Consider the following 24,369-nt stretch of genomic DNA (forward strand, 5'->3'; position numbering starts at 1 on the left):
CTATCACATGATCAAAGTTACAGTTTGTTTATTTCTCAATAGCAACAGGGACCATAAGCCTCATCAGCACTTCCAAAACACATTTATATTGCATGTTCTCTGAAGGAAGCACACTTAGACAAAAGAGTACTGAAAATACCTGTAAACCTGAACTGTTTGCAGAAGTGAGCAGAGTTGAGGGATCAGCCAGAGTTGAGTAGAATGTTACAGCATCACCAATGAAGAAAAGACACGTGATGACATGATCTCTTAGTGCGATACAGTGTTAGCTAAAAAAAGCATTATTGAGGTGTTATTATTTTTATAGAAGTTTTACCAAGTTGTGACAAAGAGGAAAACACAAGCATTTTAATAGATTGTAAGTATACAAACATCTCTCATGGTGTTATTCACAGGAAGTCAGATGATGTCCTGGCTCATAAGGACCAGTATGCTGCCCTCAACCATTACTCCTGTTCTTTTTGACATACATTGGCTCCCAGTCAATATAAAATTGTCTCCAATATAAAATTAATATCTGTATATTAACATCTGCATTGCTACATCAAATGTGCAGGCAGACATCGACTACTTGTATAAGCAAAACCAATGCCTTGTATCTCACTAAATAGGGAGAAATGCATTTTTAAATCTGACTTTGTTTTGACGACATTAGGTTGGTTATACACTTTAATACAGGTTAATTGCCCCCAGGACCATGGCAGAGTCAATAATTTTGTCAAATGTCTGTGGTGCAACATGTTGGTGCCTATCCCTGCAAACAACCATGCGATGAATGACCAGGTAATATTTTGTTCGTGGCAATTGAGGGATAAATTATAGTTAGGCAGCTCTTCAAAATTATACCATAGGAACATCCACCTGAGTATATAGACAGGGCCTCAATTTACTGTCTAAAAGATGGCACCACACATCACTCCCTCTCTTCTGCACTCACACTCAACTATCAATTTACATTATGTGCTCCAATTCTGGAGTGGGATTTAAACCCTCAATCTTCTGATCCAGATGATAACATCATTACTGACCCAAGGTGGTATTACCTAACCAACCAACCATCCATCAATCCATCTGTTCCTGCAAGATCTACAACTGCCCCATTGCTAATTCATCTCTTTCAACTGATAGTGTCCCTTTTATTAGAATTTCTTTATAACCTACTACTGTCCCCTTTGACACTTTATAACACAGCACAGTCCAATTTATCCAGCAATCTAGAACATAATTGTCCAAAGTCCAACCCTAGGGCCACGTATGGACACTAATCTCTAACATTAAAAGATGAAGCTGTCCTATTGCTGTTTATGTTTTCGATTTGCTGATTTGTCCCCTTAAAAGTCTATAGATTTGAAAAGGGCTATTAGTGCTGTTACCTCACTGACGGATGAGTCCAAAATCTGAACACAAGATCTATTGGAATCAGCAAGGAACTACGTGAAAACTAACCGAAACATAAACTTAAACCTCATGGTTTTCATCCGTGCAACTGAGACACAAAAGCTTGGACACAGCTGTTCTCTCCCCAGTACTAACCTTTAAACAGAACCTTCAACCCAATACCTTCCGCTTTGTCAAACATACAACCATCCTGAATATCAACCCTTGAATCCAGTTCGACCTCGATGCTCTCCCCTTTATCCGACCGTGAATCGGTGACCCCTCCCCTGGGCTGGGCGCCCCGCCCTGTCTGCCGGCTCCTCCCGCTGTGGACTCTCCCTTTCTCAGTGTGTGAAGATGGCGCCGATCGAGGCTAGCAAGTCCCGGAGACGAGCCGCTCACTTCCCGGCATCGGCGCAGAACAAGTGTCCGAGCGGCGGGGAGGGCGAGCGGCGGCAGCTGGCTGGAGAGGAGGAGGAGGAGGAAGAGGAGAATAATCTGTGGTAAGGGCGGCTGCTGGCGGGGCTCGGCCCGGCCTCTCGGAGCTGCGCTCTCTGTCCTGGCCCAGCCTGACAGTGCTGATCATGTCTTCTCTTACAGGTCGTCCATCCTGAGTGAGGTTTCCACTCGCTCCCGCTCTAAGCTGCCGTCCGGTAAAGCCGTGTTGGTGACGGGTGAGTCGAGAGGTCTTTGTTTTTCTCTCTCCCCCCCCAACTACCCCTTACCGCGGGGGGAGGGGCCGCCATCGCTTCTTATTCTGTTCCTCTCAGCCCTTTGTCGGCGCTTTCCCGTCCCCCGGGAACCGAACCTTCCCTCCCGTCCCCCGGGAACCGAACCTTCCCTCCCGTCCCCCGGGCGCCCTTGTCGACCCCCTCCCCCGAACAGACGACCGTTGTTCTTCCCGAAAACAAAAGCCTAACTCCCCGTCCGACACAGCCGGTTCCACAGGGCCGCCCTTCAACGAGCGGTCTAGCTCTGCTCTGCCCACCGGCTCTCCTGTACCCCCGAGGTCCCACTCCTTTTGTTGTGAGAGAGCCCCGGTGTAAACCCTGCCCATTCATCCCGCCGGCTCCGGGCCTAGCGTTGCCATGGGAAACCAGCCTGATGAGCAAAGAGCCGTCTTTAGGCCGCGGCATCTTCCTTTTGTTTTTCTGCTTTGACTGTCTTGGTTTTGTTTTTTTTTGACCCAGTTGCCTAAGAAAGACTTTATGAAGTTTTTTTTAACAACATGTTCTTTTTTTAAGTACATGTTATGAGTCTCATGATTTAAAGTGAAGAGCGTTATTGTTTGAACTGGAATCCTCGGGCATGAATCAAAATATTTGGAATGAGTTCTTAGTTATTTGACCCACTTCCAACTGGTCTTTGCGTCTAGTCTTCCAGGCTCCTCTGTGGTACAGTGGGGTAGAACTAAGATGCTGTTGCATAAAATAGGAAATGGCCAATTTTCAATGTTCAGGTTATTTTGGGTAGCAGTAACTCGTGAAGGTTGGAAACACCAGAACTAAGAATTTTAGAACAGTACAACACAGAAGGAGGCCATTCGGCTCATTCAGTCTACATCAGCTCTTTCTAAGAGCAATCCAGTTAGTCACACTCCCTATGTCCCTGCAAACTTTAACACTGATTATTAGCTCTTCTGCCATTGGAAACATTTTCTCTTCATTTACTCTAACTAAACCCTTCATGATTTAAACACCTCTATCAACTCTCTCTTAGCTTTCTCTGAGAACAACCAGCTCTTCTGCATAACTGTAATCACTGATCCCTAGTACCATTCTATGGATGTTACGCATTATTACCTTGCCACTGAGTGGGGATAGAACCTTGTTGCACAATAAGCTGATCATTTCAAAGTTTGCAGATGATACGAAACTTGAAAGTATTATGAACTGTGAGGAAGATAGCGTAGAACTTCAAAAGGACACAGACAAGTTGGTGGAATGGGCGGACAGGTGGCAGATGAAGTTTGGTAGGAGGAACATGGAGAGAGAATGTAAAATAAAGGGTACAATTTTAAAGAGAATGCAGGAGCAGAGGGACTTGGGTGTACATGTGCATTAGTCATTGAAGGTGGCAGGACAGGTTGAGAGAGCGGTTAATAAAGCATACAGTATCCTGGGCTTTATTAATAGGGGCATAGAGTACAAGAGCAAGGAGGTTATGTTGAACTTGTATAAGACAGTAGTTTGGTCTCAGCTACAGTATTGCATCCAGTTCTGGGCACCGTACTATAGGAAAGATGTGAAGTCATTGGAGAGGGTGCAGAATAGGTTCACGAGAACGGTTCCAAAGATTAGGAACTTCAGTTATGAAGATAGATTGGAGAAGTTAGGACTGTTTTCCTTGGAGAAGGGAAGGCTGAGAGGAGATTTGATAGAGGTGTTCAAAATCATGAGGGGTCTGGACGGAGTAGAGAGGGAGAAACTGTTCCCACTCGTGAAAGGATCGAGAACGAGAGGGCACAGATTTAAAGTAATTGGTCAAAGAAACAAAAGCGACATGAAAAACCTTTCACGCAGTGAGTGGTTATGGTCTGGAATGCACTGCCTGAGAGTGTGGTGGAGGCAGGTTCAACTGAAGCAATCAGAAGGGAATTAGAGTGTGAAATGAAAAGGAAGAATGTGCAGGGTTACGGGGAGAAGGCGGGAGACTAGGTGAATTACCCGTTTGGAGAGCTGGTGCTGACACAATGAGCCGAATGGCCACCTTCTGCGCTGCAACAATTCTGTGATTTATTAGAGTGAATAAATAGGGTATCAGCAATTTTTGCTGTGTACCAGTTTGTCTTAGTAATAGTAAGGGATTTCAACTACCCTAATAACTGGGATAAATACAATGTAAAAGGTACAAAGGGTGCAGAGTTCTTATAATGTATTCAAGAGAACATTTTTAGCTAGTATGTAGTAAACCCAACAAGAGATGTGGCAGTTCTGGACTTAGTTTTAGGGAATGAATCTTGGCAGGTGGAAGGGGTATCAGTGGGACAGCATTTTAGTGGTAGAATAGTATAATTTAGTTAAGATTTAGAGTAGTTATGAAAAAGGATAAAGATAGACCAAGAGTAAAAGTTTTTTAAAATTTGGGCAAGGTCAGTTTTACTAAGCTGAGGTGATTTGGTAAAAATGGACTGGAAATAGCTACTTGAAGTGTCACAGCAGTGTGAGGCATTCAAGTAGGAGCTAAAGAGGGTTCAGAACAAACATGTCACAAAGAAAAAGGGTGGGATTCTCAAATCTAGACCCTCCTGGATGTCAGAGAATATGGGCAACAAGTGTTGGTCTTGCCAGTGCCCCTCACATTCCACAAAAGAATTTAAAAGAAAGCTTATGTTAGATGCCAAGAGCACAATACTGCAGAAAGCCTCGCGGAATATAGGAAGTAAGCAGGGGTGAAATTAAAAAGGAAATTAGGAAAGCAATGAGACAGCATGAAAAAATATTGACAAGTAAAATCAAGGAAACCCCAAAGATATTTTATAAATACCTAAAGAGCAAGAGGATAACTAAGGAAAGAGTAGGGCCAATTAGAAACCAAAAAAGTAACTTCTGCGTGGAGGCACCAGACTTAATAAATACTTGCATCTGCTTTCACAAAAGAGGAACAAAGCAGACTTAGTGGTTAATGAGGAGCAGTGTGAAATATTGGATGGGATAAACATAGTGAGGGAGGAAATATTAAGGTGTTTAGCATCCCTGAAAGTGAATAAATCACTAGGCCTGGATGAAATGTATCCCAGGCTGCTAAGGGAAGCAAGAGAAGAAATAGCGGAGGCTGTGACCATCGTTTTCCAATTGTTTTCTGACTATAGGTGTTGTACATACGAATTAGGAGCAGAAGTAGGTGCTGGAGAGTTGCTGATGTTGTACTGCGTTTTAAAAAGGGAGGAAGGGATAGCCTGAGTAATTAACAGGCCAGTCAGCCTAACCTTGGTGTTGAACAAACTATTGGAAAAAGAAATTCTGAGTAACAGTATAAATAATCATTTAGAGGAGCACGGATTAATCAAGGACAGCCGGCAGGGATTTAAGGGAAGGCCGTGTCTGACTAACGTGATTGAAATTTTTGAGGAAGTAACAAGGAGGATTGATGAGGGTAGTGCATTTGATTAAATCTGCCTGGATTTTAGCGAGGCTTTTGACAAGGTCCCACATGGCAGACTGGCAACTTAAGCTCATGGGATCCAAGGGAAAATGGCAAGTTGGATGCTAAATTGGCTTGGCAGGAAGCAAAGGTTATGTTCGATGGGTACTTTTGTGATTGGAATGCTGTTTAAAGTGGGATTCCACAAGGCTCGGTACTAGGTCCCTTTCTGTTTGTGGTATATAAGAAGTTTGCAGAAGTTAGCAAAATTGCTCGTGTGGTTGACGATGAGGAAGGAAGCTGTAGTCTGCAGGAAGATGCCAATGGACTGGTCAGGTGGGCAGAAAAGTAGCAAATAGAATTCAGTCTGGAAAAGTGTGAGGTAATGTATTTGGGGAGGACAAACAAGGCAAGGAAATACACAATAAATGGTAGGATTCTGGAAAGTGTAGAGGAACAGAGGGACCTTGGAGTGTATGTCTACATATCCCTGAAGGTAGCAGGACAGATAGATAAGGTGGTCAAGAAGGTATACGGGATACTTCTTTATTGGTCACGGCTTAGAGCATAAGAAAAGGGAGGTTATACGAGAACTGTATAAAATGCTAGTTAGACCACAGCTAGAGTACTGGGTACAGTTCTGACAACTGTACTATAGGAAGCATGTGATCACACTAGAGGGGGTTACAGAAGACATGTATGAGGGTGTTACCAGAAATGGAGAATTTTCGCTATGAGGGAAGATTGGATAGGCTGGCTTTGTTTTCTTTGGAACAGAGGAGGCTAAGGGGAGATTTAATTGAGCTTTATAAAATTATGAGGGACCTAGATAGAGTGGATAGGAAGGAGCTGTTTCTGTTGGCAGAGAGGTCAATAACCAGGGGCATAGATTTAAAATAATTGGTGGAAGGATTTGAGGGGAGTTGAGAAATGTTTTCACCCAGAGGGTGGTGGGGGGTCTGGAACTCCCTGCTTGAAAGGTTGGTAGAGAGAAAAACTCTCATTGCATTTAAAAAGCACTTGGATGTGCAGTTGAGTTGCCGTAACCTACAGGGCTACGGACCAAGTGCTGGAAGGTAGGATTAGACTGTGTAGCTGTTGTTCAGCCAGCATGGACAGGATGGGCTGAAAGGACTTCTTCTGTGATATCACATACATTATTTGATTTGAATGAGGTGGCCTGATTCATTTAATCTATATCAAATAATTTGAATGAACTGTACAGAACCCAACATATAGTAGCAATTAGTAGCCTCACAAACTAGGGCCTTCCTGAAGTAAGTGTGACTACCATTGTCCTGAGGTGTGAAAATTAGCCATACTGTAACTTGCAGAAATATTTGACAGTAACTGATCTTAACATTGTGTTCCATGTTCAGCCAGGAAGAACTTAACAAAAAAAAGCAAAATTCTGCAGATGCTGGAAATCAGAAATAAAAACAAAAAGTGCTGGAAAGTTTCAGCGGGTCAGGCAGCATCAGTGGAGAAAGAAGCAGAGTTAATGTTTCAGATCTGTAACCTTTCATCATAACTGGCAAAGGTTAGAAAAGAATTAGGTTTTAAGCAAGTGAAGGTGGAGAAGAGAACAAAAGAGAAAGTGTGTGATGGGGCAGAGGGCAAGAGAGATTAACTAACAAAGCTGTCATGGGACAAAGGCAGAGTGTTAATGCTTATGGTGAAAGTTAAAGCATTAGTGCAGAGTGTGTGTGAATGGCAGGATGATGAGCAGCTCTGTCTACATGAAAAACAGGCATGTGGTTAAAAAATAGAAAAAATGGCCAGTCATGCTCTGAAATTATTGAACTCAATGTTCAGTCTGCAAGGCTGTAGAGTGCCTAATCGAAAGATCAGGTGCCGTTCCTCGAGCTTGTGTTGATGTTCACTAGAACACTGCAGCAGGCCAAGGACTGAAATGTGGGCTTGAGAGCAGGGGGCTGTATTGAAATGGCAAGCAACTGGAAGCTCGTGGTCATGCTTTCGGACTGAGTGGAGGTGTTCCGCAAAGCAGTCACCCAATCTGCGTTTGGTCTTCCGATAGAGGCAACTGCATTGTGAGTAGCGAATACAGTATGCTAAATTGAAAGAAGTACAACTAAATCGCTGCTTCACCTGGAAGGAATGTTTGGGGCCTTGGATGGTGAGGAGAAAGGAGGTAAAAGGGCAGGTATTGCACCTCCGGCAATTGCATGGTAAGGTGCTGTGAGAAAGGGTGATGGAGGAGTGGACCAGGGTGTCGCAGAGGGAACAATCCCTTCAGAATGCTGACAGAGGAGGGGAATGGAAGATGTATTTGGTGGCATCATGCTGGAGGTGGTGGAAATGGCGGAGGATGATCCTTTAGATCTGGAGGCTGGTGGGGTGGAAAGTGAGGACAATGGGAATCCTGTCGCGGTTATGGGAGGGAGGGGAAGGGTTGAGGGTAGAATTGCGGGAAGTAGGTCGGACACAGTTGAGGGCCCTGTCAACCACAGTGGGGTGAATCTGCGGTTGAGGAAAAAGGAAGACTTGAACAGATGCATCGGAAACGGAGAAACTGGGAGAATGGAATGGAGTCCTTACAGGAAACAGGGTGTGAGGAAGTGTAGTCAAGGTAGCCATGAGAGTCAGTGGGCTTATAATGAATATTAAACAGCCTATCCCCAGAGATGGAGACAGAGAAGTCGAGGAAGGGAAGTTTCAGAGATGGACCATGTAAAGGTGAGAGAAGGGTGGAAATTGGAAGCAAAGTTGATGAGGTTTTCCTGTTTGGGGCGAGAGCAGGAAGCGGCACTGATACAGTTATCAATATGCCGGAAAAAGAGGTAAGGGAGGGGGCCTGAGTAGGACTGGAACAAGGAATGTTTGACATATCCCGCAAAAAGACAGGTATAACTAGGACCATGCGGGTACCCATAGCAGCACCTTTTATTTGAAGGAAGTGAGTGGAGTTGAAGGAGATGTTGTTCTGTGTGAGAACGAGTTCAGCCAGGTGGAGGAGGGTGGTGCTGGATGGGGACAGGTTGGGCCTCTGTTCAAGGAAGAAGCGAAGAGCCCTCAGCCCATCCTGGTTGGGGATGGAGGTGTAGAGAGGACGTCCATAGTGAAGAGGCAGAGGTTAGGGCCTGGAAACTGGAAATTGTCGAACTGACGTAGGGCATCCGAAGAGTCAAAGATGTAGTTGGGAAGCGACTGGACTACTGTTCCACTCAGAGATACAGCATTGAAACAGGCCCTTCGGCCCACCGAGTCTGTGCCGACCAACAACCACCCATTTATACTAATCCTACATTAATCCCATATTCCCTACCACCTACCTACACTGGGGGCAATTTACAATGGCCAATTTACCTATCAACCTGCAAGCCTTTGGCTGTGGGAGGAAACCCACGCGGTCACAGGGAGAACTTACAAACTCCGCACAGGCAGTACCCAGAACTGAACCCAGGTTGCTGGAGCTGTGAGGCTGCGGTGCTAACCACTGCGCCACTGTGCTGCCCCATATATTGGGTTCTGGCAAGCTGTAGCTAGTGGTTGAAAGATTAGACTAGTAGAATCGGAGAGATCCACAAGCAAGCTGCCAATCACTAATGTTAGCATGATAATTGTATTGCCTGGATTCCTATTTTAAATGGAAAACTAATGAATACTAATTAATGAAAAATCAAAAGCAAATTCTTAATTTTTTCCTTCTCAATGGTAAATTAATTGTTTTGGAAATTTCACAAAATGGGTGTCAACAGTGCGGCTTGCAGACTTCCACAGATGACTCTGATTCAAGTTTAGCCAGTTCACTCCTAGGCCCACCGATAGAAGCAATTAGATTTACACCATGCTGTAGCTTGTCTTAAAAGGTTTACAACCTGGCTCCCACTTAAACGGGGGGGAAGGGAGGCAGCAGTGGGTGGTGATGCACCATCAATGTAGAAGAAAACAAAATTGAAGAGTTGTTCAACTATGCAAGTCCATTGACATCTGGGGATATGAATTAGCATAGTCTATTTTTTAAAACTGTTGAGTTGCATTAAATGGAAAACTACAGATAAAAGACATTAGACACAAGAAATAGGAGCGGAAGTAGACCATATGGCCCATTGAGCCTGCTCTGCCATTCAATACGATCTTGGCTGATCTTGGGCTTCAGTTCTACTTTCCTGCCTACTTGCCATAGCCCTTGATTCACTGCGAGACCAAAACTCTTATCTATCCCAGTCTTAAATGTATTCAACGATGGGGCATCCACAATGCTCTGGGGTAGAGAATTCCAAAGATTCACAACCTTTTGAGTGTAGTAATTTCTCCTTAGCTCAGACCTGAATGATCAGCCCCTTATCCTGAGACTGCGCCCCTGTTCTAGATTCCTTGACCAGCGGAAACAATCTCTCAGCTTCTACCCTATCAAACCCTTTCAGGATCTTTTATGTATCATCACCTCTCATTCTTCTAAACTCCAGAGAATATAGGCCCAGTTTACTCAGGCTCTCATCATTGAACAACCCCCTCATCCCAGGGACCAATTTAGTAAATCTTCGCTGCACCACCTCCAGTGCAAGTATTTCCTTTCTTAAATGTGGAGACCAAAACTGCATGCAGTATTCCAGCTGCTGTCTTACCAAAGCCCTGGACAATTTTAGTAAGACTTCTTTATTCCTGTACTCTAATCCCCTTGCAATAAAGGCCAACATGCCATTTGCAAAGACTTAAAAGACTATCTAAATGATATCCAACTTCAGGTTACTTAGGAAACTAGTGTAGTTGTAAAATTTACATCCTCAGGTTCATTTTAATCTATGGCAGCACGCGAATTGATTTTGAACGCTGCCTAAGAACGTACAAGGTCTTTTTGGCAAAAACCCCAGATGGGTCCGGGAGTTCTGCCATGACCTGATCACTTCTTGTGTCTAAGTAGAACTAAAATGAACAGCTTATGTTACTTGGATCAAATTATCTTGCAGCAGCTGGATTTTTCTTTTATGATCATTATATCTTTCATGGTGTAGGTTATTGTATTGATTAGGTTTGAACATTCATGCATGTATGGGTGCACTGGCACCTGGACCACCTGATGCTTGAAAGGCATTTTTTCCCCCTTTGGCTGTAGGACTATGCTGCCAAGTTCCCCTTTCTAGCTTTCTGGAGCATAAGAATGTTTTTTAGCAATAGTGAAGGACTATTTTGCCACTAAGTCCTTCCCATTTTGATTGATCTTAATCCCATCTACCTATCCTCTCACCTTGTCTCTCATTCCTCTCAGCAGCAGATGTAGTTGCTTCTTGACCCCATTTATGTTGAGTCTTTCAATGGCCTTCCCAACAATGTCTTTTTTAAATTAAAAAGTTGCATTTAATTTCCTTCATATTGTTAACTTACAATTCTCAACTTGTGGTCCTGATATTTGAATGCTTCACCATTATGAACAATTTTCTTAGACAAACTTTGTTTATCCCCTTACTATTAGGTCACCTCAAAGTCTCTTTTCCACAGGAAGCAAACTTAACTTCCTTAACCTTTTGTGACTGATGACCAATGAAATCAACTTGATTGTTGCCTTTGTAACCTTAAGGACAATAATATCGTGGAAATGATTGAGACCAGAGCTGTACCTAGAAGTTGAGATGGTGTCTTACCAATGTCTCATACAGCACCAGGATAACCTCTTGATTAAAACTATCTATCTCTGTGCTAATGCAAGCCTTCTTTGATTTTTTTTTAAACTGGACAAACAGGAGGCTGACAGTTTCATAGATTTGTCCACTGTAACTTTCATTCCATTCAACATATGCTTCCTATTTTTGTTCCTTGTTTAATATTAATTTGTCCACACTGAACTCCATAAAATCTTAGTCAATTCTTGGAATAGACAGTGTGAAAAGCGGGGAACTAAAGATTAGAGGAAAAATCCACAGCTCTGATACAATTTTTCAGAACTACAAAGACTGATGTCTTCACTCAAGATTAAATGCGTTCTTTACATTCCATATTTGTGTATATATTTTTAAATAGTGGGCAATTCGGGATTCTGAATTTCAAACATTTCCTTCAGTCTGAGACTTGAGTAAAATAATATCTCCAAAGGAGCATTTGGTAAGGCATTATGAATCAATCACATGCTGTTGGGCTAGAGTCACAAGTATGAAAGACCAGTAGAGCCTGGGATAGGCACCGACATGTTGCACCACGGACATTTGCCAAAATTATTGACTTGAACTACAGACAAGGGGGCAATTAATCTGTCTATAAAGTGTATGGCCAATGTAACGCCATCAAAGCACAGTCCGATTTAAAATATTTCTCCCTATGAAAGTAGCCAAGTATACAAACATCAGTGGAAAGCAGCACAACTGTATTAGCTAGCTAGCAAGCAAAATAGCATGCAATGCCAATGCAGATTACTTTTGTTAACAGAAGAGAGCTAGCCTACACCATGTTTCGGAGTGGTAGATGGACCTTATCGGATGACCTCTGGATTCAAACTGTGGCAGGAGTGAAAATTCATCCAATAAACCATGAAGCTCAAGGAGAGGATTGTTGTTTTGGTTATTGAGGTGAGGCAGTTAAAAAAAACATCAATAGGAAGACAGACCATTTCTCACACTGCTGTTGTCACAAGACAGTTTAACCTGTGATGGTCAATGTTTGTGCATTGTGCTTGTAATATGTGTCTGAAGACAGGACATCCAACAAAAGGGCAGTGATCTCCAAGTCAGGAGAATTTTATAGGATGGAGCTGATAGTACTTCTGAAGAGTCATTTACAGAAAAAGCAGAGTGGGACAGGAAGGGACAGAGAGATTAACAGTAGGTAGCCAAGACTAGTTTATTCATCTTGACAGGGTGTTAAACTAGGTCCTGGATTCTAAAATGTAGTAACAACAGAATCTCTCATGGACAAAATGTAATTTGCTCACCAAAGCAAGTGACAAAGTTAGATGAACACAATTACAAATAAAGAGTACCCTTCAGTTCCTCCAATAAAGCAATTCTCTTAAATTCACTTGTGTCTATCTCAGTCTTTTCTGAGTGGTTGTTATTGTATGTATTGTTCAGTTATAAAATGTTTAGTCACTGTCTGTAAAATTGTACTCCAGACTAACCAGTTTATGTCCAAGCCAAATCCCTTGCCTGTTAGCAAAGGTGCACTTTTAACTTTACTGGACTTTTATTTCTGTATAGATGTTGCAATTTCACTGCTATCCATTTGGAATCACGTTGTTCTAGAACTTTTACTGAGGGGAAAACGGGCATGAAAATCCAAGGAATCTTCAGAGTATTCTATCACATTCCTGACTTGTACCTTGTGGATGGTGGGCTTTGGGGAGTCTATAGCATCATAGTCATTTGTGGCACAGAGGGAGGCCATTTGCTCCGTTGAGTCTATGCCAGCTCTCCACAGAGCTATGCACTGTCCCACTCCTGGGCTCGATCCCTGTAGCCCTGCAAGTCTATAAGGTCATAGAAGATATAGTCAAGGGATAAGTTACTTACCACAAAATTGCTCTGACCTGTTGGTGTAGCCACAGCATTTATGTGGCTGGTCCAGTTAAGTTTCCAGTCCAGGCTGTTGGTTCTGGGGGATTCAGCAATGGTAATGCCATTGAACATTGTGGGGAGATGGTTAGATTCTCACTTCTTATAGCTGGTCATTGCCTGGCACTTGTGTGGTGTGAACGTTACCACTTATCAGTCCAAGCCTGAATGTTGTCCAGGTCTTGCTGCATGCAGGCACAGACTGCTTCATTATCTGAGGAGTTAGAATGGAACTGAACAACACAATCATCGGGGAACATCTCCATTTCTGATGTAGGGAAAATCATTGATGAAGCAGATGACGATGGTTGGGGCTAAGATACTGCCCTGAGGAACTACTGCAGCGATGTTCTGGGACTGAGATGATTGGCCTCCCAACAACCACAGCCATCTTCCTTTGTGCTAGGCATGATTCCAGCAAGTGGAGAATTTTCCTTCCAATTGCCATTGACTTCAATTTTACTAGGGCTTCTTGATGCCACACTCAGTCATATACTGCCTTCATGTCAAGAACAGTCATTTTCACCTCATCTCTGGAGTACAGCTTTTTTATCCATGTTTAGACCAAATGAACTGAGTGGTCCTGGCAGAACCCAAACTGAGCATCAGTAAGCAGGTTATTGCTAACTAAGTGTCGCTTGATAACATTGTTGACGACAATTTCCATCACTTTGCTGATGATTGAGAGTAGACTGATGGGGTGGTTATTGGCCAGATTGGGTTTGTCTTGCTCTTTGTGGACAGACATAGCTGGGCAATTTTTCATATCAGGTAGATGGCAATGTTGTATCTCTGCTGGAACAGTGTAGCTAGCTTTGGAGCATAAGCCTTCAGCACTACAGCCAGGACATTATCGGGATCCAGAGCCTTTGCTGTATCCAGTGCACTCAGCCATTTCTCTTATCACATGGAGTGAATCAAATTGGGTGAAGACTGGCATCTGTGAATCTGCGGACCTCCGAGGAGGCAGTAAAGGGATCTGATGACCTAAATTACAAAAGTTACCATCAAACCTTACGAACTGAATATTAACCATATTTCCTCATGTATTTGTCTTTTAAAATGTATAATCATTTGCGCTGAAACTCAGTACACATGGAATTTGCTGCTGACTTGTGTTTTAAATTACAATTTGGGTTGATAGAAAACAATGTATACATCAATGCAAACTATTATAATTGAGGTGCTAAGTTGCCAAAAAAATTATGTGGTATGAGACCACTTCGAATAGAGGTTCTCGTACCATTTCACCTTCATATTGGCCCCGTGGTCATGGTTTTTAAACAACAAACAATGTAATAATTTGCATAGGCTGAAACACGTGAATTGGCTCTGAAATCACTTCAGTTCGTAGTTTGTATTTTCGCTAAACACTATGCAAAAAAACCTGTGCCTAATCCTGTTTCTAGCTATGTCTCTGATAAAAATTGTGCACAGACACTTGGGAGTATGTAGACTTAAGCAAAACGTTATTTGCTGACCTTTATGCCCAATGTAGGAGCACTATGGTTGCCAGCAAATTATTATAAATTGGAACATTGGAACAGGAGTAGGCCATTCAGCCCATCGAGCCTGCCCTGCCATTTAATATGATCATGACTGATCATCCACTTCAATGCCTTTTTCCCACACTATCGTCTTATCCCCCTATGTCATTGGTATTTAGAAATCTGTCAATCTCTGCTTTAAACATACTTAATTACCGAGCTTCCACAGTCCTCTGGGGTAGAGAATTCCAAAGATTCACAACCCTCTGAGTCAAGAAATTTCTCCTCATCTCGGTCCTAAGTGGCTTTCCCTTTTGAAATTGTTCTAGACTCCACAATCAGGGGAAACATCTTACCTACATCTACCCTGTCTATCCCTTTTAGTATTTGGTAGGTTTCAATGAGATCACCTCTTATTCTTCGAAACTCTAGAAAGTACAGGCCCAGGTTCCCCAATCTCTCTTCATTGGACAGTCCCACCATCCCGGGAACAAGTCTGGTGAACCTTCATTGCACTCCCTCAATGGCAATATCCTTCCTAAGGTAAGGGGACCAAAACTGCACACTGTACTCCAGGTGCAGTCTAACCAAGCTTCTATACAATTAAAGCAAGACTTCACAATCCTGTACTCAATCCTCTTGCGATAAAGGCTAACATACCATTCGCCGCCTTAATTGCTTGCTGCACCTGCATGTTAGCTTTCAGTGACTTTTGTACATCTACACTTTCTAATCTCTTACCATTTAAGAAATACTCTGCACATCTGTTCCTCCTACCAAAGTTGATAACCTCACATTTTTCCACATTATATTCCATCTGCCACATCCTTGCCCACTCACTAAGTCTGTCCAAATCCCCTTGAAGCCGCTTTTGCATCTTCCTCACAACACATTCCCACCTAGTTTTGTGTCATCCGTGAACTTGGAATTACAACATTTGGTCCCCACATCCAAATCATTGATACATATTGTGAACATCTGGGGCCCAAGAAGGACTGTATAGTTGTTGTAAACTGTATAATATTTCTTTAAAGACTGTCCATTGCCTATGTACTGTCTTTTCCCATTCCAATTTGGCCCACATACCTCATAATTTCCTTTGTTCAAATTTAACACCCTGATATCAGATTGAACTACCTCACTTTCAAACATAATGTAAAATTCTATAATATTATGGTCACTCGTCCCTAAAGGTTCTTTTACAACAAGATTATTAATTAGCCCTTTCTCATTTCATAATACTAGATCTAAAATCGCCTGTTCTCTAGTTGGTTCCTCAACAATTTGCTCTAGAAAACCATCCCTAACACACTACAGAAACTCATCCTCCACAGCATTAGTGCTCATTAGATTTACCCAGTCTAAATTTGGATTGAAGTCACACATGATTTACCCATGCCATATGCTTCTCTAATCTCCTGTTTACTACCATGCCCTGCACTACCACTACTGTTTGATGGCCTATAAACAACTGCCAATGTTTGCTGCCCCTTGCTGTTTCTTAGCTCCACCCAAACAGGTTCCACATTTTGTTCTTCCCATCCTCCCTTACTAATGTACTGATCCCGTCCATTATTATCAGCGCAACACCACCTCCTTTTCCTTTTTGTCTGACCTTCCTAAATGTCGAATATCCTTGAATATTCAGTTCCCAGTCTTGGTCACCCTGTAGCCATATTTCGGTAATGGCAATTAGATCATACCCATTTACCTCTATTTGGACCTTTAAGCCATCTACTTGGTTGTACATGCATATTTTCAGGTAGAGTGCCCTTAACCATGTCGTCTTGACATTATTCTGCATTTTACGCCTAGTTGATGCTTGCCTTTGTTTTGCCTGCTTTCTAATGACACTTGCTACTTTTCTACCTCCTGTTACCAGCTTTACTTCCTTCCAATTTGAGCTACCCCTCAGGTTCCCATCCCCCTGACCAGCTAGTTAACAGCAGCGGTAGCAAATCTCCCTGCAAGAATGTTAGGTCCAATCCTGTTAAAGTGTAGCCTGTCTATCTTGTACAGGTTCCACCTGCCCCAGAACTGGTTCCAATGCCTCAGAAATCTGACTCCCTCCCTCCTACACTAATTCTCCAGCCACGTGTTCAATCGATCAATCCTCCTATTCTTATGCTCACTAGCATGTGGCACTGGGAGTAATCCTGCGATTACTGCTTTGGAGGTCCTGCTTTTTAATTTCCTTCCTAATTCCCTAAAATCTGCTTTCAGGACCTCATCCTTCTTCCTACCTATGTCATTGGTACCAATGTGGACCATGACCTCTGGCTGTTCACCCTGCCCAAGAAGGATGCCCTGCAGCCACTCCATGCCATCCTTGACCCTGGCACCAGGGAGGCAACACACCATCCTGGAGCCACGTTTACTGCCACAGGAATGCTTGTCTGATCCCCTGACTATCGAATTCCCTTTCACTATTGCTCCTCCATTCCTCTTCCTCCCCTCCTGTGCAACTGAGCCACCCGTGGTGACACGGACTTTGCTCTGGCTGCACTCCCTTGAGGCACAAATTTCTTATGATCAAAAGAAGTAAAGATAAAGCAGATTGTCAAAATCTTTTGAACCCTGAGGTGCCCTGTTTTGGAAAATACTGGCTTTTATTTTTCCAATTTTTGATTCTTGCTGTCCTGAAGATAATTGCAATTCTAGGGACACCAGCATCCCTTTAGTGCATAATCCACATGCATTTCAGCATGTTGAGTCTACTTGGTGAGTGTTGACAGGCTATTTCACCATGGAAGAGCATCCTAGCCTAACCTGCACATGGTGCAACACACACACAAGTATTACTGCAGATAAACAAAAATAATGGACAGGAAAAGACAAGCTGATTCTTTGAGCCTGCCACACTGTCGCAATGTCTTAAAGCATCATAAATCACAATTACACACACCTATCAACAATCATGTAATTTCCTGGGAGAGGCAAGGAATCAGATTTTTTTTTTAAAACTAAAGCTAATTTAAGGGTGGGAAATTTCCTCTCTGACATTGCATAGCAATTAAAGCTCCAGGATACCACATTGACCATGACTTACATTAATTCCACCTAACTTTTGCCAGCCATGATATCTGCTCCAGCCAGGAACTGTTCCAACTCTTATGAAGGTATGCAGCAAATTGGCACTGTCTGCATGAGCAAGCAACTTGTTCCATTAGTCTACTATGGGAAAATAATTTCTTCACATTTAACCTAATTGTGCCCTTGTGTAACTTGCTGACATGATTCCTGGTCCTTCCTAATGTATCAAATTGAAATAACGTGCACATTTCTGGACTCTTCAATATTTTCAGTGCCTCTGACAAGTCACCAGGTCTGCACAACTCCGGAGTAAACGGATCCAGCTTTTTAAGCCTGTCTGGCAAGCCAAAGTATTTTAAGCTGGATATCATTCTTGTGGCCCTCATCAGAACCTTTTCCAAATTCTCACCATCGCCCATCTTATGTTAAGGGGACCGAAAGTGTGCAGTGTTCTATGTGAAGCCTAATTAAAGTCATGAACAGGACAAAGTGATTTTTAATCTCCTGGCAGTACAACCTTATATACTATTTGCTTTGACTATCTTGTCACGTAGTTGATCATGAACCCTGAGAATTGTGTAGTGCAATACTGTGATCTTTTCTTTCTTGACAGACTATAGTCCTGCACCCTGTCAGGTGTAAGTATACTTGCCCATGTGTATAACTCTACATTTATCTAAGTTAAATACCATTTGCCAAATCAAAGCCCATCACATTAAGAGCCACTTGAAATATTTTAATCTTATCCATAGTCCTAATGCTTGCACATTATTATGCTCTCAACTTTTATTTGAATGATGCAGGGAAATAAATTGCCATGTTTATCTTTGTGTTGCTCCACAGTATGCAAGGTGGGTTAGTGCCTGTTTTTTTTTCTCCCACTCATGGTACAGCTGAGTTCAGGAACATGGCATTGGAAGAAATAAGTGGGAATTGTACATTTTCCTCAGAGGACGGCCTGTCTGACACTTTCAGATCTAGCAGCAGCCGACTATGACGTTGTCAAAAGTTTGGCACAGATTACTGCTTTGTAAAGCAGTTGATCGGGAAATAAATTTTATTTACAATTTCGACTTAATAGTAGCTCTAACCGACTTCTGTGCTGTATTGGGAAAGCCTAAAGGGCAGAGTGGGGGGGGTGGATGTTCGGCAAAAACACTGTACTCTGGCTCAGTGTCACTAAGTATTCAGATCAACAACAACTGCCTTTAATGTAACAAAATATTCCAAAGTCCTTCAAAGGAGACATTATCAAACAAAATATGACACTGAACCACATAAGGAGATATTAGGGTAGACCACCAAAGGCTTGATCAAAGAGGTAGGTTTTAAGGAGTGTTTTAAAGGAGCAAAGTGAGGTAGAGGGGTGGAAAGGTTGAAAGAAGGAATTCCAGAGCTTAAGTCTGAGGCAGCTGAAGGTACAGCCCCCAGTGATGGAGCAATTAAAATAGGGGAGGCTCAAGAGGCCAGAACTAGATGAACGTTGGTATCTTGGAGGGTTGTGGGGCTGGAGGAGGTTATGGAAATGGGAAGTGGCGGGCCACAGAAGGATTTGAAAATAAGGATGAGAATTTTAAAATAGAGTTGTTGCTTGACCAGGAGCCAGTGTAGGTCAGTGAGCACAGGGGTGATATGTGAACTGGACTAGGTGCAAGTTAGGACACTGGTGAGAATTTTGGATGATCTCACGTTTAAGGAGGGTATAAAGTGGGAGGCTGGCCAATTGTTCTGTGGTTTATGCTTAATTGATTTTCATCTGGGAATAGGGAGTTGGGGGGAATGGAGAGTCGAAATGAGCCAGAATTCCTGTTCCTAGTCAATATCAAATGATTCTTGCTGGAAATTCTTGTGGCGGTTGATGACTGGAATTGGCAATGATTTTTCTCCCTCACACTCTCATACCCAGTTGAATACCCTGTCGCACTTCACTTTCTAGATGTCAACTTGAGTAAGTTACATTTACCACCCCAGTCTTTGCCTTGAGAATAGAGAATAAATTGGAGGGAACAAATACAAAGGATAATTTTCTGACTTTGCATCCCAGCTAGGAGGCTCATAAATGATTAGAAAGTCATGTGCAGCATAGGCCTGAATTCCTAATATTTGGCACCAACTGTCGAGGCTCTGCTAGAACCATGAAGTTAAAAATAATTATCCCTATAGTATAGATTAACTAAGTCATAGGTATTTTCACTTGTGGGCTCATTCCTGACTTTATTCTCTGTGAATTATTGAGTTATCACTTGAGGATATGTTTATCATTTTTTTGTTAGCCATGAGGTTACACTTCCTTAGGGTTGCTTAACGAAAACAATCTACCTGTGCTTTTGTTTACTGCATGCTGGTGTTTTGGTTTGGCCTTTTTTTTTTCATTCACTTTGTTTCTCCCCCTGCCCACCCTTCCATTTTGTTTTTGTTTCATTTTTTTGTGTGTGCTTTTTAGGTGGAAAGGCATGGGTGGAAGTGCAGTAAGTGGAGATAGTCATGGGTGCCAGCTGGAGTCAGGGTTGAACTGTGGTGGCAAATAGAGATGGGAGAGAATCTCGGAGGTTGTAGGTGGGGTTCTGGCTGGGAGTAGGACCTTTAGCAAATGGTAGCAAGAATTGATAGGGGGTCGGGTAAGATAGACACATTGATCGCAAATGTATGGGGCAGGACAGGATATCATCGGAGAGGGGTGAGTAAAGTACTGGACTCTAGTGGGACCAAGAGGAGGCGCTCATGGAAGGAGAGGATGATTGGAGAATTGTGTGCGTAATTCAAGGTTTGGTACATGCAGTTTGTTCTTGGAGCTTATATAAATGTTACAAAAACAATTGTGCCTGGAACCATGCTGGGAATTGGTGGATGTTCAGGCTGCACACTAGTTGCAAAACCTGTACAGCTTGATACAAAGAAACAAACTAGTGAAGGGTGGAGTTCATACAAATATCAGTTGTGAATATTAGAAAAGGTAAGAGGGTGATTATTCATTTACAATAGGAAGATTTAAAAACAAATTTTAAAATGATATCTGTTTTTAAAAACTAGATGGGATCTTCAAGGGAAATACTGAAACATCAGGTGTGTTAAATCAATTTTTGAAGGCAGCAACTAAAGTATTAGAGGAGGACTATGCAGTAGGTTTCATTTTGGTAGAAAAAAAGCTACACATATTGGGCTCTTTAAAAGGGGATAGGGGTCATGAAATTAATTTAGATGAACTGGCTTGGTAATGACTTCAGGTTATCATAAAGGTTCTGTTATTACACAATGTATTTTCCTCTACATTCTTTATGAATAGTGTGAACAAGAGATTCTGACCCTACAGACTTGCACAAGTTACAGATCTCCAGAGCGAATGATTCTAATTGTCCTTAACTGTTCTACACAAAAAAAAATTCAGTGCAGTCTCAGTCCGTTTCCTTGTTGATCGACTGAAATTTCCAGTCTCTTGCACTGGAGCAATTAAATTTTAGGAAGACAGAAGGTAAACTAATAAAACTTTGCTGACCTTGTTCCTAATGTTTTCATACAATCATTTTTATGACATCTTTGTGGAGTCCTGAGTATTGTGTTTAGTCAACATGGTTTCTTGTAAACGTACCATAATTGTAAGTTTCTTCAAATTGATAAATCCTTTTTCTGATGTTTCATCTGTCTGGTGCTATGGTGGGTAAGGGAATATCTTTTGTGCACTATTTCTGCAACATCATTTCTTTCTGGCTTGATGTTTGTTGATTTTTTGCAGTATATATGAATCCAGTATATCTGAGTTTCTGTTTGAATGCATCCGTATTCATATTGTCTAACTCGGAAGGAGCTCCATCCATAACTTGAGGTGTTAATGTGTTCGTTCCAATTTCAGAGCATGGCTGTTCCGTTTCATGCCTGCATTCCTGGAATGTGAATTGATCCCTGTTATCTAAAAGTGTTGATCTGTTTTGAATTCAACTGTTTCAGGAACCAATGAGGATGAGAGACTCTGGATCAGAGTTGATCAAAACAATTGAGCTTCAGTAAAAACTCTGAAATCTGACATGTGGGGTATTCATGCCTTATAAGCAGATACCTTTTGAAGCCACAAATGATTGGGGTCGTTTTAAGTTGTGTGCAGTGTCTCATTTCTTTTTGTGTGTGGTGTACAGTCCAGAAAAGCACAATATATTCCTGTCTTTCCTATATCAGTGTGTTGGTAGGGTGAGAGCTAGTTGCCTAATTGCTCCATTTAGACATGCTTAATGAGATTGCTGGCAGGCAGGGTATTCAAATATACTTTGATTTTGAAAAATGTCCCAGCAAAAAGTATGTGATATTTGCATTATTAGTTTGCCTACTGTGCAACAGCCCCAACAAACAAATTTCTCTGCAGCACCTGTGGAAGAGCCTGTCACTCCAGAATTGGCCTTTATAGCCACTCCAGGCGCTGCTTCACAAACCACTGACCACCTCCAGGCGCGTATCCATTGTCTCTCGAGATAAGGAGGCCCAAAAGAAAAGAAGTTTGTTATTGATGGTAAACTGACAATGTAAAAGAAACAGCGCCACTATCAAATGAAGCCATAGAGACCATAAAAAGAAGTGTTTTTTTTGCAGATACCTCCAGTGGCAAATCGGCTGTCAGAATCTGAGGTTGCCATATTTACTGGCTGCTTGCAGCTGAGCAGTTTAGCTCACTCGTGCAAGCCAGTAAAGCGGGCTTGTTAGCTTTGTCCATCATTGGAGAAGATAACAGTAACATAGTGGTGCACCACTGTTTTAACATGATACTAGCTGTTAATAGCCACCCACATTGTAGACAATATAATTTCCAATGTACTCAGAAGTTGTAGCTGCTGTTGAAGAATTGCTTCCTAAAGTGGTTCTGCAAGATAAATGTGCCATAAAATGACCACTTCTAGGCTATTAACTTATTGCTTAGTGGCTCTCAATTTGTCATGGTAATTTGAATTTTATTTTAAATATTTAAAAAATAGATTCTGCATAGTGTTTTCACAACAGTGAAGAGGGAATTGTTCAAATGTGTTTATGGTGAGCAAATAACCTTTCTCTGTTGGACCTCAGTCTGAAAGCATGACACCGAACTTCCGGTTGCTTCGATTTCAACATTCCCCGCTCTCATGCCCACATATCTGTCCCTGGGCTTGCTACAGTGTTCCAGTGAACATCAACGCAAGCTTGAGGAACAGCAACTCATTTACCGATTAGGCACGCAACAACCTGCCGGACTGAAGATTGAGTTCAATGATTTCAGAGCATGAGAGCCGCCCTTTTTATTTTTAGTTATTTTTTATTTGTTTTATTTTCGTTTGTTTCATCATTCATTTTTTTTTTTACCATGTACCTGCCCACTTTTTTTTCATATTTGTTCTTTGGGCCAGGGCTGTTCATTTTTCTGTCAATTAACACACTCTCTGCATTAACGCTTTGTCTTTCAGCACACCATTAACATACTGTTTGCCCTTGCTCCATGACCTTCTGGTCAGTTATTCTGTGACCCTCTGTCCTACCAACACCTTTCTTTTTGTTATCTCTTGTCCCTTCCCCACTTTATTTGCTTAAAACCTATTACATTTCTAACATTTGCCAGTTCTGATAAAAGGTCACTGACCTGAAATGTTATCTCTGCTCCTCTCTCCACAGATGCTGCCAAACCTGCTGACTATTTCCAGCATTTCTTGTTTTTATTTCAGATTTCCAACATCTGCAGTATTTTTCTTTTACCTTTCTCTGTAGCCAAACAAGCTGTGAAATTCAAAATGTTACAGTCTGTTTAGATTTTGATGTGATTGTTTCTCCAGCTGGTCAGATAACATGCTGATATTTTTTCCCACCTGCTTGCATTTCCAGGAGAAGATGGGTCTGGTAAAACCACTTTAATAGCAAAATTACAAGGAGTAGAGGACTATAAGAAAGGGAGAGGAATGGAGTTTTTGTACCTCGATATTCATGATGAAGACATTGATGGTGAGTGCCATATGATGGTTGGAATACTTAATTTTTTTCCCCCCCATTAATATTGCAACAAGCTTTTTATGTTTGTTTGAGCACTCTCTTGGTTACTTATTTTTCACACAAGAAAATTAAACATGGAAATATTCAATAGAGATGAAACTAGTAACCCCTTTGCAGCCTTTGGCATAGTCGACCACACCGACATCCTCTTGACACTGCACCTTTATTGTCCAGCTCAGTAGAACTTCCATCCTTTAGTTCCACTCTTAACTATTCAATTGCAGCCAAAGCATATTCAACAATTACTTTTCTTCCCAGCCCAGAATATTACCTCTGGAACCCCCTCAGCTGTCTCCTGTTCCTCATCAAACTTGCTGTCCCTTGCTGGCATCACTGCTTCCCCACAACCTCCCCTCCCCCCACCCCGTCCACCGCTTTCCCTGCAAGTTTCATAGCTGCTGAAATGAAAATAATGCTGTATGATTGTGACCTGGTTTTCCCTGTGTGCCACTTGGTGCCATCACCATAGGTCATTATTGCAGCATGCTTACTAGGAGGTGGGAATGAGTTTCAGGCTATAGCTAATCATTGCTGTCACTGCGTGTGTCACCTGTGTGACATACAGTGATTGGCGTGCTTCCAACCAAGCATCCAAGATTACAATTAGTCAGATGTATCTTGTGTCATCGTCTGCTGCCCCAGATTCTTCTGGGAATAGGAGCTTCCACGTGCACTGACCATTTGTCAAAGTGGGGCGGCACAGTGGCGCAGTGGTTAGCACCGCAGCCTCACAGCTCCAGCGACCCGGGTTCAATTCTGGGTACTGCCTGTGTGGAGTTTGCAAGTTCTCCCTGTGTCTGCGTGGGTTTCCTCCGGGTGCTCCGGTTTCCTCCCACATGCCAAAGGCTTGCAGGTTGATGGGTTAATTGGCCATTATAAATTGCCCCTAGAGT

The 24,369-nt window shown here is 42.3% G+C and overlaps 1 protein-coding gene across 3 annotated transcripts in view; it reads left to right on the top strand.

Annotated features, from left to right (window-relative positions):
• Window positions 1-1,692: 1,692 nt before the first annotated feature.
• dync1li1 (dynein, cytoplasmic 1, light intermediate chain 1) overlaps window positions 1,693-24,369 on the top strand; it is an 84,288-nt gene continuing 61,611 nt past the window's right edge. Inside the window, exons 1-3 of one of the 3 annotated variants that reach the window (XM_068012106.1) lie at window positions 1,693-1,880; window positions 1,978-2,051; window positions 23,312-23,428. In XM_068012106.1, the coding sequence (XP_067868207.1) occupies window positions 1,735-1,880; window positions 1,978-2,051; window positions 23,312-23,428 (337 nt within the window). In that variant the 5' untranslated portion in view covers window positions 1,693-1,734. Of the gene's footprint in view, window positions 1,881-1,977; window positions 2,052-11,841; window positions 11,982-23,311; window positions 23,429-24,369 lie in introns of those variants that run through there. The other 2 variants (XM_068012097.1, XM_068012116.1) reach the window with 2 other exon arrangements.

Source organism: Heterodontus francisci, chromosome 2 (genome assembly GCF_036365525.1).
Source record: "Heterodontus francisci isolate sHetFra1 chromosome 2, sHetFra1.hap1, whole genome shotgun sequence".
NCBI lineage: Eukaryota > Metazoa > Chordata > Chondrichthyes > Heterodontiformes > Heterodontidae > Heterodontus > Heterodontus francisci.